The 17,885-nt window shown below is 44.1% G+C and overlaps 1 protein-coding gene across 2 annotated transcripts in view; it reads right to left on the reverse strand.

The window, feature by feature from the left end:
• Positions 1 to 17,885, reverse strand: part of SPOCK1 (SPARC (osteonectin), cwcv and kazal like domains proteoglycan 1) — a 522,198-nt gene that overhangs the window by 117,406 nt on the left and 386,907 nt on the right. For both annotated transcript variants that reach the window (XM_032250505.1, XM_032250504.1), the window contains one exon: positions 12,554 to 12,680. In XM_032250505.1, coding sequence (XP_032106396.1) covers positions 12,554 to 12,680 — 127 coding nt within the window. The remainder of the gene's footprint in view (positions 1 to 12,553; positions 12,681 to 17,885) is intronic.

The raw sequence follows: 17,885 nt of genomic DNA on the forward strand, positions 1-17,885 counted from the left end.
TTAGTAACAGACAGATTCAAAATATATATATGTACAGATGTGTATTTATGTGTGTGTGTATGTGTGTGTTTGTGTGTGTGTGTGTATATTCAAGACCTTCAGTGGGCTCACCCTGGGTTAAAGGGTGGAGATACACACACATATGTGTGTATATGTGTGTGTGTGTAATGTGTGTGTGTGTGTATATGTGTATATATATAAAATTTTTGATCCTGGTACAGTATCCTCCATCATTTAGAAAGATCCTGCTTTGTTCTCTCATCTAGGCTGAGTAATGTCAGAAAATGGAGTTGACACTTTTCAAATGTTTTTCCAGTGAAAAATTGAAAGATAAAAAAGGTGTGGGCACCCCGAGCACTCAATCACTCTGGACTCTCCTGAAGAAAGTCTGTACTTGAAGCATGTCCTATATATGTATACATACATATGTGTGTGAACCCTCCTGAAGGGCTCAGGAAGGTTCACTGAGGAGATGGTGCTTAGGCTGGGACTTACAATTAAAATCCCAGGAAAATGGTTACTCCTTTTCTGTAGGGATAGATGTGGATGAGGGATCATCATAGTGCAGTTAAAATGCCAAAAAAAATTGTGCATTTCCTCTGTTCCACCTCTCCTTGTTCCTTGTTTGGTGCCAGGGAGTTGGGTTGTGTATTGGTTTGCTATAAAGAGAAGCCAGATGGCTGGCCTGAACAGCTTCTAGCAGAAAATGGCAAAAGACAACATGCATATAGGTATATGCATGTACATATGTGTGTGTTATACACATATGTATATATACATGTGTGTGTGCGTGTATCTCTCACCCTTTAACTCAGGGTGAGCCCACTGAAGGTCCTGATATGTTTGTGGTTTCAGCTCCAACTTCCCACTTTGTTAGGACTTAAGGCATTGTCTCCAATCAATGGAGAGGAGTCAGTCAAGCTAATCAAGAGGTTTGGGGGCAACAGCTGCATACTGTTGCATTGGGGCATGCAGCTGTTACTCCTAAACCTCTTCAGTAGCGTTCCTACCTCCCCACCCCCCAGAGTAGTGGTCAGGATTCTGTCTGGGTTTCAATGCTCCTCTCTCCCTACAACCAGGGATTTTCCTTATATCTTGTAGGCTCAACTATTAAAATAATGTCTGCATGATAACTAGGAGTTTGGAATCTGAGAGTTTTCAGGATCTCTAGTCTATCACCTGGCTGGATTTCCACACATGTACGACAGCATTTCCAATCTGATTAAATCAATGCTCTAACAGAAGTATATATGCGGTGTTGTTAAAGTTTACAGGAAAGAAATGGTCTAATTTGGCATCAAGAGCTCAGGAGGGTTCACTGAGGAGATGGTGCTTAGGCTGAGCCTAGCAGTTGAAATCCCAGGAAAATTGTTACTCCTTCTTTGTAGGGACAGATGTGGGTAAGGGATCATCACAGTGCATTAAAATGCCGAAACAATTGATGCGTTCTCTCTATTCCACCTCTCCTTGTTCTTTGCTTGGTGCCAGGGAGTTGGGTTGTGCACTGGTTTGCTATAAAGAATGACGGGCCTGGACAGCTTGCAGCAGAAAATGGCAGACAACAACATGGGTGATGTAGTGGATCTTGATTAGAGCCACCTTTGGGGCATCCCACCCTCACTGATACTTATCATCACTTGGTAGCTCTACTGGAGAAGAGAAAGCAAAGAAAAACTTCTAATGAGCTCAATCTGACCAAACTGTTTGGGGTCACCAGGTTCCTAAAGCCCTCAAGTTTCTTACCTGCCTGCCATTGTACAGCCTGACTTTGGGGAGGTTTGGATTCAAAAGCTGTCCTTAGTGCCTCTGGATGAGAACTTGGAAAAAGTCACTCTTTTGGACACAGAGCCTTTCCTGCTACTGGAGTTTTGCAGTTCTGAGAGCCTTCCTGGACAGAACCAAGCAGCTCAAGAAAGACACCCTTGTCTAAAGGAGGACGCATTTCCATTCTGTGCATGATATACAAAGATTCCCAAATGTTTCATTGGTTTCAGAAAGGGAAAGAAAAACCTGCTTTGGTAAAAATAAGAGCATCATTAAAGCCATTTCCTTCAATATGCAATTAGGGCAACAACTCATGGTAAGTTCTAACACAATTAATATTCCTTAATTTCCTCATATAACACACAAGTCCCAGCCTAGGGCTTATAAAGTAAGATCAGCTTCTCTGAGCACTACTGATATCCTGGTGCTGAAATGTTCTCTTGGAAAATGTGAAGAAGTCTGACCATATTCATTTGAGCAGAATGTCAACAAGGGAATATTTTGTTTGTCTCTTTTAAAGAAAAACAAAAGCGACATGATCATGAACTTAATTAAAGTTGTTTGTAATGATTTAATTAGGCTTATAGCACTGTGCCTATGCCTTCTGGCCAGGGACCTTTCTGTCTTTTAAAGGATTGGTAGGCAGAGATATCATGTGCTCTGCAATTTTACCTAATCCTTAATTTCATCTCCTGACGAAGTGAGGCCATGCATCTTCGTGTTCAGGTAATTGCTTTATCAAATGGCTTAATTGTGCATTCAACAGAACTGACAACAAGAAGGTTATTCTTCCTAATGTGTTTTTAACAAAAGCACTAACTAATTACATGGCATTCTACTCAGGGCATTTGAGAAGAAGAAATGAAATCCTATTCTTGAAATCTTGGTTAAATGCATGTTTGCATATAGAACATAGAAATAAGTGGTAAAATAATTAGTTGAATTGCTTCCTTCTGCTCTAATTTCATGACTAATCTGCATGCTTAAGTAGTCTGTGTAAATTGTGTGAATGTATTTTCACAATGGACAATGTCTGAACATCTGTGCTTTCTGAAAATGTCACAATAACCATTTTCCCTGAAAGTTTATCTTCAGAAGCCAAAAAAGCTGTGTTATTTTGGCATGTTCTAAGAAGAAATAAATGCTGGGAGGACTGAGGACAGATATGTCGCATGATCAGAATAAAGTATTAAAGCATTAGGCCAAATGGTTTGAAAGCATCCTGAATTAAAATGACACAAGATCATGTTCCTGTAGATGAACTTCCTCTTCAACTAAACAACATGTCTAGTATAAAAACTTGCCTTGCATGCTCCTCTATGCCTGTTATTCCTAGAAACACAATATGCCTTAATACATTCTTACCAGCTCAAACCAGGGTCATGAGGCCAAAGCATTTAATGAGGCTAACATATCCAATATTTAAAAAGGTGGTTGGGTGGTACACTACTAATTAAATTTTATTCATCCAGTATAAACTCTCTTCCTTCTGCTTCTTCTGCTGAAAAATTCTTACTCTTATTCATAGTGAAGGTTGGGATGAAGAAGATCATGTGACCAGAGTAGGCCAATCATAGGGCCATATCAGCTTGGATATAATATTTAATTAAGGGAAGGGCACATGATTCAAATGAGCCAGTTGGAATCTTTTATGAAGGTTAAGACATGGGTAAATTTCTTTGGTATTACTAGGCTGAAAGTAAGTGAATCTGGGGCTACTAAAATCCCTATTCTCCACTGAGGGCAGAAACCTCTTTGCAGAATAAAGCCATGGAAAGAAATGGAGTAGTGGTGACATGGAATTTTTCCTTCTTTCTCTGAAGCCTGGCTACCCCAATATAATTTCCAGACTTTTATGCCAGTAAATCTCATTTTGTGGGTTGAGTCACATTTTTGTCATTAAAATCAAAAGCATCCTGATATCACAGCTAGTATTTTACATTACTTTTCAGATGGTTTTTGACTCATGGAAGAGAAAATTGCGGCTCTGGAGTCAGACCAGGGTCAAATATCTACTCCGCTACTTACTAGTGGTATTGACCTCAAAAAAGTTGTATAGCTTTAGTTTTCTCATTTTCAATTCAGGACTAACAATAGTGCCTACCTTATAGATTTATTGTGAGACCTAGATGAAATAATACAGAAAATAAAACTAAAGCATTTAGCACAATGTCATAGTACTTTATATGCTCAATAATTACTGTTTTTCTGTTGTTATTGTTATTATTTAAATATTACTGTAGTAGTGACTGCTGGATAACCCCAATATCTACTCTGTCCTTCTTTTTATTTTTTGATACAGGCTCTTGCTCTGTCACCCACACTGGAGTGCAATGGTGCGATCTCAGCTCACTCAACCTCCACCTCCTAGGTTCAAGCTATTCTCTTGTCTCACACTCCTGAGTAGCTGGGATTACAGGCGTGTGCCACAACATCTGGCTGATTTTTGTATTTTTAGTAGAGACAGGGTTTCACCATGTTGGGCAGGCTGGTCTCGAATTCCTGACTTCAGGTGATGCATCTGCCACGACCTCCCAAACTACTGGGATTACAGGTATGAGCCATCATGCCCAGCCTTGTCCTTCTTTCAATAATGTAAGTTTCCAATTTTGTCTGGATACATTGCTGCCTATAACAAAAATTCCATCCCCCAGTCTCCCTTGAAGCTTGCAGTGGCCTTATGATTAAGTTCTGGCAAGTGGGATGTAAACAGAAGTAACACTAGTCACTTCACAATTGTGCCCCCTTTCTTTTCCTCCATCCTACTGGCTGGGTGTCACAGCCATCCTGGACCCAGAGACAGAAGCTCAACAACTCCAATTACTGAGAAAGACAGCAGGCTAAAAGGATCCTCGTCATCGCCAATCTGGAGGCTGCACATCAGCCTTGGGCTGCTTACCTTGGTAAATGTTTACAGGAGACAGCTAAAATGTAACCCCTTTATAAGCCTCTGTTTCATTTGGGTTTTTGTTACAGCAGCTCTAGCCTATATCCTAACTGATGCACAATTAATATTTTAAATATTACTCCCACTGGCTCTTTCTAAAAGCCCTGTGAATCAGCAAAGAGGATGATTCTAATAAAATGAGGGCATGAACTCTATTTAAACTAATGACTGAGGATTTTCACATCATGTAAACTAGCTCTTTTTATTAAATGATATTTGGCTAAGGAAAAACGATTGGAAATGAACAAGGACTGAGGGGGAAAAAGCGACACTGGGGCATCTGACACTGAGTGTGTGTCTCCAACCCTCAAACTGTTGAATGTATAAAGCAAAATTGTGTGGAGTTGGCTAGATGCCACTGAGTACTTCTCTAAACACATACAACTTCATGTGTTGGTTTTTTTCCAAGCAACAGTCATATAGTTTGAATCTGTGTCCCCACCCAGATCTCCAGTTGAATTGTCATCCCCAGTGTTGGGGGTGGGGCTGGTAGAGGGTGACTGGACTATGGGGGCAGATCCCCACTTTGGTGCTGTTTTTGTGACAAGAGGTCCCACGAGACCCGGCTGTCTACAAGTGTGTGTCATCTTCCTCCTCTCTCTTCCCCCGCTCCTGCCATGTAAGATGAGCCTGCTTCCACTTGACCTTCCACCATGATTATAAATTTCCTGAGGCCTCCCCAGAAGCAGAAGCCTGTACAGCCTACAGAACCATAAGTCAACAACCCCCTTTATTTTTTCTTTTATAAATTACCCAGTCTCAGGTATGTCTTTATAGCAGTGAGATAATGGGCTCATACAAACAAAATCAAAATAATAAAAATCTACTACCAAATGCCTTATCGCAGGGTCCCCGACCCCAAGGCCATGGATTGCTACTGGTCTGCGGCCTGTTAGGAACTTGCTGCACAGCAAGAAATAAGCAGTGGGCAAACCAGCATTACTGCCTGAGCTCCACCTCCTGTCACATCAGCGGCAGCATTAGATTCTCACAGGAGTGCAAACCCTACTGTGAACTGCACATATGGGAGATCTAGGTTGCATGCTCTTTATGAGAATCTAATGTCTGATGACCTGTCACTGTCTCCCATCACCTCCAGATGGGACCATCTAGTTGCAGGCAAACAAGTTCAGGGCTCCCATTGATGCTACGTTATGGTAAGTTGCATCGTTATTTCATTACAACAAAATAATTATGAAATATTGTGTATTACAATGTAATGATAATAGAACTAAAGTGCACAATAAATGTAATGTGTTTCAATCATCCCCAAACTATCCCCTGCCATGGTCCATGGAAAAATTGTCTTCCACAAAACCGGTCCCTATGCCAAAAAGGTTGCGGACCACTGCCTTATTGGACTGTTGGTGTCCACTGTGGTCTATCTGCACACGACTCTTTTTCCCACCACCCAAGAGCACACATGGATGAAATCAGGATTTCAACGCCTCACCTCCCCTCAGTGCTGCACAGATGGGAACATCCAGTGGCTTGCCTAATTGCTGCTGCTGCTGCTCTCATCCTTGGTGCCATTGCTATTATTGTGTTCCGGCCTGTCGATGCACAAAATGTGCAAGTGCAATCTTCTGCCTTCAGTTTCCAATAATTTTATTTTCTGCTTAGTCAGAAGCAAGGCCCTCACCAATAAGCCATTTGCAAGTAAAGCCAATTTTCAACCCATAGGTCTGGAGGGGGCAGAGTGATCCAAAAAATATTCCTGAAAACACCAACAGTCTCAACTCTGCTTAAAAGCAAAGTAGTCACACATAAAAACCACCTATGCCTGACATGGTCACAGGGTCATAAAAGCCTGTGGGAGACTGAGAAGTCATGCTGAGCTTAAAGCCAGCTTGAGAAGTCTTCCACATCCACACCCCCGATTTGCTCTAACCCTGAGAATAGCCTGGAAATGTCGGCCAATACAGAATCTACTTGCCAAGGACTTCAAACATGACCTTTACAAGGTAGCGATTGTTGGAAACTATTAAGATGCCTCCGAAAAAAATAATATAATCTGCAGCGACAATATGCTGAAAGAAATGCCAACCCTGTAAAGCAAGCGCTCTCTCCCCCTCCCTCACACGTGCACAGGCAGAAGGGAAGAGAAACATTTTCCTCCACAGCAGTTCTTAACTCTGCATCTCTCTTCTGTGTCTAGACATAAATGAGCCATTTGCTAGTTGTTTAACAGCAATTAAGGAAGAGAATGTCAGGGGGAGGGGAGTGAGAGCAGATGGGTGTTTGCCTGCTTGGCCGCTGATTACCAATGGCCAAGCTGATGCCAGAGAACAGAGCTGGCTCTCAGATCTCACCTGAACCATCGGTTCCCCACAAAGATGACGTGCTTATACTTCCTGCCTGGCTGAGGCGGCCCTGCTCTGTGTTCCTGCAGCTTCCCAAATGTCCCTATCCGAACACATAGTCTCATGAAAGGAGACTGCTTTTCAATTTGTCTACGTTCCTTGTAAGTTCCATGAACACTGGGGCTTTGTCTGTTTTGTCTTTTGCCACATCCCTAATATTCAACACAATGCACGGCACAGAGGAAGAAAGAGCTCAATACATATAGAATTTCTGAATTCATTCAAGTCAGAAATTGACTTCAGTCTTCCCTGCCATAAAAATGTAATATCAAGAGTAGTTAAGAAGTTATTAGGGTGATCTGTACTGCCTGAAAGCCAAGTGAAGGGTCAGAGTCTATATCACACTCTCAAACCAGCTGCACTGTTCGGCCTTCCATTTGTCAATGCCCTGTAGTGCCCTTCTGTTCCTTATCTTATATGGATTATGCTTTATAGTGTCTGAATAAACATTTATTGCCATGTAACATCTTATATCCCTTCATCTCAAGGCTCTATGGCTTCCTGTGCACTTTATCTTTGATCCTGGGCGAGTCACACAGCTCTCAGTGGTGTCCCTGCTATCGGCGCATTAGAAGAGGCCTGCTGTAGACAAAGACTCCTCAATGCATCCCCCACTTCTAGAAGCCTCTGACTGTTGGGGGCCCAGAAGCAGAAGGAAAGCTTGTTTGATGCAACCTGAGGACAGACACCAGCATCAAGGACAGAGGATGCTCAGGCTTCTTCCTCCACCTGCCACAGCGATGCTCCCACAACTATGGAACCCATCTTGAAGGGGTAAACAATTCACCTAGAGAACTGTGATTATTTATTACGGAGTATGGGTTTCCCTGGTGATGATGGGATGGGGGCAGTAATAAATTTTTGCCAAAACTAATTTTTATGAGTTTGACTTAATGACACTGAATCACCTCCAGCTACACAGGCATCATGGTCTCATCTGTCCTTTGTATCCTGACACCAATGATCCAAAAAAGGCTCTAACTCCATGGGATGGGAAGTCATTTGCTCCTTTACAAGTAACTAATTCAGTCTTATTAATTGAGCATCTACTGGTGGTCTCCAATAGCTTTGTCTGTGAGACTAAATCATCTTTTTGAACCTCCATAAAGAAGTGGCCATGTATTTAGAAGCAATGACTAAAACACTCCATTAGCAAATCCAACCAGACTGAAATAGGCCCCACAGAAGGAAGTCTCCTTGAATGCCACAGGGGTCTAGAACTGACCTCTGCTTCAGAAGTCTTGAGCAATCAAAGCACAGTTTCCGATTAAGTAATATTTGACCCACTATGTTAAGAAAGAGAGAGCACAAACTTCTAGATGTGCACATAAGGCAGAAAACTAGCACACTAGTATCAAGAATCAACACCCATGCCATTCCACTGCAGCGGTGTCCCTCCCACCACTCTTTTACTTCAAATAGAAGTGAGTAGGTCACAGATACCCAGGCAGGAGACCATGGTGTGAAATTACCACTGCTCTTGTCTTTTGGGGCTTCAGTATATCCTATAAGGAATATGGGAGTAGAATACCACAACCTTTGGTAAGAGGGCTTTAGACAACTTCTTCTGTCTCAGGAAAAGGGTTTGGCAGGTCTGGGAAACTGAGAACTTGGTCAGGCTGGTGCAGGAATTCAAAGACACTAAAGGAACATCAGGATGCTGCTTGGGAAGTTCTGAGGGCCAGGCCCATCAGTATGCACATGCCACTCCTCTTATGACGAATTATGAGTCACTGGAAAGGGGTCTTCACAATCCTAATCCTGACTCTCAAACCAGCTATTTACCAGTTAACAGTAAGGCAACCTTAATGTATCCAAAAAGTCAACTTTCCTGCCCAGACTACCAAGAGGCTTTGACCAGCGAACATTTCCAGAGATATTCCCTGGGCAGACAGCATTTCAACAATGTCTGACAGGTTACCACTGCTCTTTGCACCTCAAGGTTCACAGGGAGCTGGCATGTTAAGCTCCTTCTGCAAATGAGAGACAGAGGTGAGTGAGCAGGTTTTTGCTGGGGTTTGATGTACAATATGCCACTTGCCCAAACAGTCCTTAGTACTCACTGACATCTCATGGCTCATGTCCAGTCTCAGGCTGAGGATCAGACTGTCTGCTCCAGAGCTGGAAGGAATAATCTGAACAACACAAACAGGATCTTCACAAAGACAAAAACATTGCAAGGAGCGGCTAAGTCTCTGCCAGAGCCCCAGGTTGGGTGTTCAGCTAAGCAGCTTGGCCCAGGATGGGGATGACTTGTTTTTTTTCCAATTGCAAAGCTCTCTCCACCCCACTGACTCAAATCCGAGGTGGGTCATGCAGACTGGAATCTCCCCATTCTTTGTCAGCTAGACTCTTTGCTGGCTCCTCTCTCTGTAACGATATTTTCTGAGCAGCCACTATGCACTGTACCCCACGCCTGAGCAGCCACTATGCACTGTACCCCATGCCTGAGCAGCCACTATGCACTGTACCCCATGCCTGAGCAGCCGCTATGCACTGTACCCCATGCCTGAGCAGCCACTATGCACTGTACCCCATGCCTGAGCAGCCACTATAAACGGTCTCTGCCTCTGGGATCTCATATTCTTAAGGCAACTGCAATACTGAGCATCCCTCAAGGCCGGCATTGCCAGATCGTCTTCTCACCTTTCAGGCTAAGTGTCCCTGCTTAGATGGTTTGGACATCCTCCCTCTTCCTCATCTCATGTCTCTCCACAGGGGCGTCCTCACAGTTCTTCAGACACATCACACTGCCTTACTGCACTGGCCCATGCTGTTTTCTCTATCTGGAACATTCCACTCCTCCACTCTCAGTTTAAAGGATACCCCCTGAGAGACACCTTCCTGGATCACCATGTCCTATAAAGCAGGCCTCTCTCCAACCCTCTCTCTCAGAACTATGCTTCACAGCAATTACTAAAATTTGAAATTACATATTGATTTGCTCAGTTGCCTATTTCTGTGCCCCCTACCAGACGGTAACCTCCAGATGAGCAGGAATGGCGTATGTCTTATTCCCCACTGCCCCCACCCCATGTTTTGCATGATGCGTAGAATAACTGCATTTGTGTTCAGTACTGTGTTAAGTAAAGTTGCTGAACAAATGAATGAAAGATTCTTTCTATGGTAAGTCACCTGGAGCAGGAGCGGGCAGGCTCTGGAGGGTCCTGTTAGTAATGACAGAGCCTGAGGCTGAGCTCAGTTCTAGTGGCAAGGGAGAGCTAGCCGAGCATTTTTAGCTGAGAAGACACAGACTTTTATTACAGAATTTCCCCCCCTTCTGATATGTGGAAGTGGACTTTGGGGTAGCCAAAGGGGCAGACTGGAGGCAGGGAGACCGATTAGAAGCTTCCTATAAACACTGATACCCTCGCTACTAAAAGTGTGGTCTGTGGACCGGAAGCTTGGCCATCGCCTGGGAAACTGCTAGAAGCGCAGGATGTCAGCCCCTGCCCTCTCAGAGTCTGCATTTTAACAGCTTCTCCAGGTGATTATTCACACACCTAGGATATAAGTGAAAGACAGTGATGGCCTGATTGCCTTTGGGAATGGGGGATAGAAATGACTCATCAGTGTCCCCTTTAAATCTACCATTCCAGACATAGCTAGGGTGTCAAAAGCAAGTCCTGTTACTACAAACTGTCACAAGTGTTTATTAGGGGCTAAAAAGAGTAAGGGGACAGGGGAGTGTGGGTTTGGTTGAGGTGAGATGGGCTATGGCTACTGAGAAAGACATACCAGCTACAATCTTGGACAAAGAATTTCTAACTCACAGGACAGGCCTGGAGTTAGAGAGTTAAGGATTCCTGAGTCTGGCCATAAAGAAGAGTCAACTCTTCTATTCCCACTATATTATAAATTTCCTCACCACCTAGCACAGGGCCTGGCACTAAAAATGGCTCAAATGATCCTGTTGAGTGAACCAAGGAACCAGTCAAGCAATGAATATGCAACTGAATCCTAAAGCAGATCCCATGGATCTGAGTACAAGTCAGACATAAGTACCTTCCTGTTTGTGAGAAACACATTTTTCTTCTCCTTTGTTAGAAAACTGTGAACATCTGGGAGCATAAAACGATTAGTGGACAAAAACATAAGAATATACAACCCATGCATCACAAAATCAGTATGGAAAAGTGGTCACAGCCTCTAAATAACCCCGATAAGTCTCTGAGAACAGCAAGCAGTGAGAGTCATTGTGGGTCTGTGACATCTCCACGGTGTAAGAGTCAGGGTGGTGAGGGGATCATAGAGAACAGAAGTCGCCGATTTTCTGTGCAGTGGGAGCATAACAAGGAGGAGGTCCCTGCAGAAAGGCCTGAGAACCATGTGGTGGTGTGGCCAGGAGTGACCACAATGTCCCCTATAGCAACTCTCTTTAGTCATGAACTCCACTCTGCAAGTTAACCTTACACAGAAAAACAGGAAGACAGATGAAAACAGCGCAGCTCTGGCTGGAGGAGACGGGGAGGGCCAGAGCTCTACTCCACCCCTGTGTCTTACAGAAAACCCTGACACGCATACTCATACGCTGGCTCCTTTGTGCCTAGCACAGTGTTAGACCCTCAGGGGGTGGTTGTCGGATATGAAAATAAAGAAGCAAACTCACATCAATTCGATGATGTCCCTTTAGTTCATCATCCCGGTGAAATGTACCCATTCTCAAACACAAATGGCCACATCTCACCCAAGAAGCATTCCAAGAACAAATTATCACCTCCTTTCTCTACTTCCATAACCCCTGCCTCCCTGCCTGTAAATCTTATTATTACAGCTTAGGTGAAATGCTCCTCTAGAAGAGGCTTTTCCTCATCCTCCCAATAAAAACAAAGTCTTTCCTCATCCCTCCAATAAATATAAATAGACATATTTTATCCCAGCCCCTTTTTCTATGAAACAATTTTCTTTTTGTTGGTTTGAGTTAAAATGACCTGTTACATACTTGTCCCTACCCCTATCAGTCTGTAAGTTGCTGAGGAACGCCCCCCACCCCCGAGAAAAGAACAATGCCTTATTTGGAGCCTGTGCAGGGCCAGATGCATTCTAGATATGCGACAAGTGTGGATTAAGTGTGCACTGACATCAAATCCCTTCCTTCTGCTGCACTGGCACCAGGCAGCATCCTGAGCCCCCCTTACTGGTTTGCTCCCCATCAGCCGAGCTATGTGACTTGAATCTTTTGAACAGCTGGCTATCTCACCTTCTCTAGGAAGCCTGCCTGGATTAATTTCAGGATCACATACCACTCTCAAACCATCCTTTCTTCTTACCCCTCAACCGGCCCAGTTACACGGAATAGAACATTTTTATTCAGCTTGTCTGCATGGCCAGAGAATATCTCTGAGTCTGTTCATACAGCAGCTTCTCAAGGTCATGGCCTGGAGCCCACCAAGCTTCCCAAGCCCCAGTTCTGGCACAGAGACATGTTAGAACAAGCTGACATGAAGTATTTTTGATGACAAAAGACAAGAAAACCAACCTTGGATGTGTAGGAGTGGCCGTCTGAGCCGCAGACCATGGATGACTGTGCCACGGGACAGGGCTTGCATTTGACCAGGTTCGAAGGTCCAACCCAGTGTTTATGGGCCACGTTCCCCTTCTTTTGCCTAAAGAGGAGAAAAAAGGGGATAAATTAGTTGAAGTTCCAGACCCTATGGGTCTTTCCTCTAGGTTCCCAGAATAAAAGGCCAAATAAATAAAAGACTATCCAGCCAGGCTGAAGGATCCTGCAGGAGTTAGCCAGCACTCCCGTTTGCTCCAAAACACTGATAGGAGGCAGAGGATGTTGTCTCAGAAGCATAGGTTCAACAAACCAGATGGACTAAGCAAAAGGATGTGGCCATTGAAAACATGACTACAGACATGGAAAGATTTTTACAACACATGGAAAAAAAAAAAAAAACCAGTGAGGAAATATGGCTTAATCAACCAAAATACTATATGTGCTGCCCAGGGGACAGCACCCCAAAGTCTGAGACTCTCCTGGAGCTCACAGGCAGCCTTTTGTATAGATGACACACAAGTAACTCAATAAGTGCTTTAGACAAAAGCACATGTCTGAACACATCTGAAAGACTTTATCACAGCTGTAGAAAACTATCTCTGGATATATTTTAAAGCAATTGCAGTCCAGCTTCCAATTTGCCATTTGATAGAGGCTCTGAGGTGATGTCACTTTCAACTGTTAAAATAATCAGAATTCTACTCTTTCATTCCAGCTCGAGTTTCCCCCCATTCTAACCTTTGTCCTAATGATAAATGGCGCTATTAGGATGGCTTATGTCCACGGAAGGAACCCCATCACTGTATCATAAACCACTGAAATAAAGGCCTGCAGTTACAGCCGCCCTTCCTCTCTTAGCTGAAGCTGCTCTCCCAGCAAACGGCTTGGAGCAATTCCGAGGGCCCTGGGGCTGAGTTCTGGCTGAAGGATACACGTCTCTAGACGGCCCATCAATCAGGCAATTACTGTGCCTTTGAAATGTTTGGCACTGGACTTCCTGCTGATGGTTAGTGCTTAGGCTCTAGAGTCAGAAAGTACAAGTTCAAATCTCAGCTCTGTCATTCACTCACAGTGTGACCTTGGCAAGGTACTTAATGAAACAAATCTCAGTTTTCTCATTAGTAAAAAGGAGAAAAACAGAATTGAGTTCAAGTGGATATTATGAAGATTAAATGAGCTGATGTATCTAAAGTATTCAGCAGAGTGCCCGCAAAATAGGAAGCAGTAAAAATGGTCGCCATTATTACAATTATTACTTGCCCCTACAGGTGGGGGTATGGAGGATGAAATTACCATTGCTATAGAAATGTGGCTAATTCTCAGTCCCCAGGATTGGAATGGCATTTACATTTCAAAATAATTCACGGAAGCAGAAGAAGGAAATATTTTCTAACAGGTATAGAATGAATCACCAATCTACAGGAATTCAGGTTTGGTATCTAGGGTAACCTTCCCTCTTCCAAATGAAGGAAAGTGAGCAAAAAAGAAAGATGCGTAAAGCAAAGAGCACCATTAATTTAGTTCTTATTCTACCTCAAACCTACTCTAGCAATTTAGGGGAGGTGGTCCGAGGAAAAAGGTTTGTTCGGGGAACAACCTTTGAGGGTGACATCAGAGAGGATCAGCAGGTGCCCACAGCATAGCACTCAGGGTCCTCAGGGATCCTAGACTGGACGGGCCACAGGGCTGAGCCTGTGACTGAACAACCAGAGAAGAAAGTCCTATGAGTGTCCCTTGAAATCACCTGGCTTGTTCAACTTGCTTGTCTTAACCAGTCGGGGAAACTGAAACTCAATGAGAGCCAGAGTCTTGCCTAAAGTCGTGGAGCTGATGAATAGCTAGACTTGGGATAGCATGCATGCAGCTGTAGGCAGTGTCCAGGGATGTTTCTCTCTTCTTTAGCCCACGTCAGCCCAACTTATTTTACCAGCTTGAAAATTGTGTGAGGGCATCCATACTTGTATCATTTGGGGTCTTCTCTCCAACACCTCACTGCTTTCACAGCTACTGCTCACCTTGGCTGTGCCCTCTGGAATTGTTTAAAGTCTATTATTTGCATTTATATTTTACATGGACATGAGGTCTCCTATTATCCTTCACCAAACACTCTTTCAGGATTTGTTCTAGGCTACTGGTAGAGGGATGGTGGGCAGGACTCCCTGTGGTGAATGAGTGGGCTGTCAGCATGGGGTTAATCTTAGGGTACATGATTCCTTCAGCAGAACACCACACATTTATCATCATTCACACAACAGATTGTCTGACACTGATAATGAATCAGCAAATGCAGGGAGAAGTTCTGGCATCTGGCAGCCCTGATCCTGGGTCAGTCCCCAGGGTGCATGTCTATAGCTGAAGCAATTCTTGTTATGATTTCCCAGATAGCGGGTATAAAGTCCGAAGAGTGGGCAGCTTCGCTGGAGCAGACATAACGGTGTACGATGATGCCCAAGAGGAAAAAAGCCTAAGGGAGCTTAGCCAAAGGCGGGGGGAGGTGGGCAGGGGGATGTAAACACTGAACCAATAGCTTTGAAGAAAAGATGAAACCAGCTATCAATCACCAGTTAATGACTAATCATCTCTATCACTCGACCTGAACTTCACCATTAAAGTAAGTTCATTAAGGGAAGACAAAGAGGTGAGGCTGATTGGTGCCTATCAGAGAGCCTGGTGCACCCTGGATGCTAAAGGATCCCTGTGGGGCAGCAGCGGGGGTCGCATAGGGATGTGGTGACCACTACGGTGGTGACTCAGCAGTTAATCACAAAGTCACAGAATGTCAGAACCAGAAAATGCCTTAAAACTACTCTACTTCAACAACTTTATTTTCTAACTGAGGAACCAGAGACACAGAGAGGAAGTGACTTTCTCAGTGTCACCAGGAAATATGGCAAAGTTACATCTTCTATATTTGCTGAATGGAAGTTGTTCAGGAAACCACCGCATCAATCTGGGACTATTTTCATCCCGTTTTAGCATCTGCACTTTCATTACTAGGCTTTAGCTTTGAAAATAATACTCCTTTGAAATATTGCTCCTGGCTCCATATCTGCAGAGGAGCAAGCTGGACATACTTGGTATCAGGTGGTTATGAATCATGCCCAGGTAAAACCACTTCTCCTAGGACGCCTTGGGGGCTTTGGGTACAAAGGCCAAGCCATTCTGAATGCTCTCAATTCCTTTTTTTGTTTGTTTTTTGAGACGGAGGCTTGCTCTGTCACCAGGGTGGAGTTCAGTGGCATGATCTTGGCTCACTGCAGCCTCTGCCTCCCGGGTTCAAGCAATTCTCCTGCCTCAGCCACCTGGGTAGCTGGGCCTACAGGCACGCCCCACCACACCCAGCTAATTTTTGTATTTTCAGTAGAGACAAGGTTTCACCATGCTGACCAGGATGGTCCCCATCTCTTGACCTTGTGATCTGCCCAATTCGGCCTCCCAAAGTGCTGGGATTACAGGCGTGAACCACTGTGCTTGACCTGAATGCTCTCAATTCTAATGAAACAAGAATACCTGTTAGATGAAGGCAAACTCAGCTGTTGCTTACCTCCACAAGGTAAGTGGAGATGGCACATGATTCTGAAGTCTCTTTCCAGAGGCAAATTATGTAAAGTTATATACAAATATATGTGAGCCCAAGGAGGCAGAACTTCCTTGACTATTGTATATTTTAATCCCACAATTCAGTGCAAATCATAAAAAATAACTAGCGCAGTCAAGGCAAGAGACTAAGATTTTTAAACTTGAGATATTTCTTTCTTGAGTCAATGAAGAGTGAAATCCAATGAAGGTGTCTTGATGGGATTTCTATGCCCAATGTCACCGATATTCGTCAACTGGGGTGATACAGCAATTTAGTCTGAGAGGCAGGTCCTATCAGCCTTCTCATTGGCCAGTGAGCCCTAAATCCACCCCAGACCAGCTGATGCCAAGGGGCAGCCACATCTCCTGCAGGCTGATGGCACCACACACAAAATTCCAACCCTCCAGCCCTCCAAGATGGCAAGACGACAGATAATCAACAGGTCACTGGCATTTCTTATTCCTTTTTGTTCAACTGTGTATTCTCAATCTATTTTAAAAAGTATACTCCAATTTCAAGCATTATGTTTTTGAAGCAGAGGAATGATTCTTAGGTACAGGTCTAATCATGTGATTATCATGCTTAAAACCTCTATCTTCAGCTGGACATGGTGGCTCACGCCTGTAATCCCAGCAGTTTGGGAAGCCAAGGATCACCTGAGGTCAGGAGTTCAACACCAGCCTGGCCAACGTAGTGAAACCCCACGTCTACTAAAAATACACAACATTAGCTGGGCGTGGTGGCAGGTGCCTGTAATCCCAGCTACTCAGGAGACTGAGGCAGGAGAATAGCTTGAACCTGGGAGGTGAAGTTTGCAGTAAGCCGAGATCACGCCATTGCACTCCAACCTGGACAACAAGGGCGAAACTCTGTCTCAAACAAAACAAAACAAAAAAGCCCTCTATCTTCTCTTTACCTCCTAGGGCATAGTCTCTACTCCAAGCTTGGGTACTAAACTGTCCCGGCCTTCCTTCACAGGCTCCCTGTCTGCCTACTCCCGTCCCTGACACCCTCATGCACACCGACCACAATGAACACCAATTTTTGCTCCAGCCACTCTCAGTTGTTTCCCATGTGCCATCATGTGGGTTTTTCTTGACCTGATACACCTTCATTCCCACTCACATTTCTCCCCTCCATCCACCTTTCTCCAAGGCCTGGCTATAATATCAGTTCCCCAGGAAGCCTGCGAGGCTTCTCCACAAGCAGTCAGGCTGCACTCCCACTCTACCACAGCCTTGTGACCAGTTCTGGTTGGGCTCTCTGACTAATTTCCAAGCAAGCACCTTGATGTAATTGACAAAAGGTTAAGAGGTTATTATTATTCTAACAGGACATGAGGCACACCCAGGTTAAAAGCCTGGGACGCCCATCCCGGACCCCTTCCTCCTCCTGCTCCCACCGGTTTTCCCTCCATGCAGTCCTATTAAGTTCTATCTCCAGCCAGCCATATCTGCCACTTAAGTGTCTCTTCCACATGTCATGCAAATTAAAGTCTATAGGACTGGATGATTATTTTCTGCCTGCATAGCAATGTCTATTCCTGGTTCAAACTTCAAATCCATTGCTTTCTGTGAAGTCTTGCTGACCCTGTAAACTTCATCCCAAGTCGTTAACCATGACATTGCTTATTTCAACATTATACCCTGTTCAGACCCAACTCTGGCATTCACTACAATGTGAAAGTTCTTTTTGTGTCTATCTTCCTCAATATACTATGCCCTCCTT

The sequence above is a fragment of the Sapajus apella genome, unplaced genomic scaffold (assembly GCF_009761245.1).
Source record: "Sapajus apella isolate SASKATOON/1434 unplaced genomic scaffold, GSC_monkey_1.0 scaffold71, whole genome shotgun sequence".
NCBI lineage: Eukaryota > Metazoa > Chordata > Mammalia > Primates > Cebidae > Sapajus > Sapajus apella.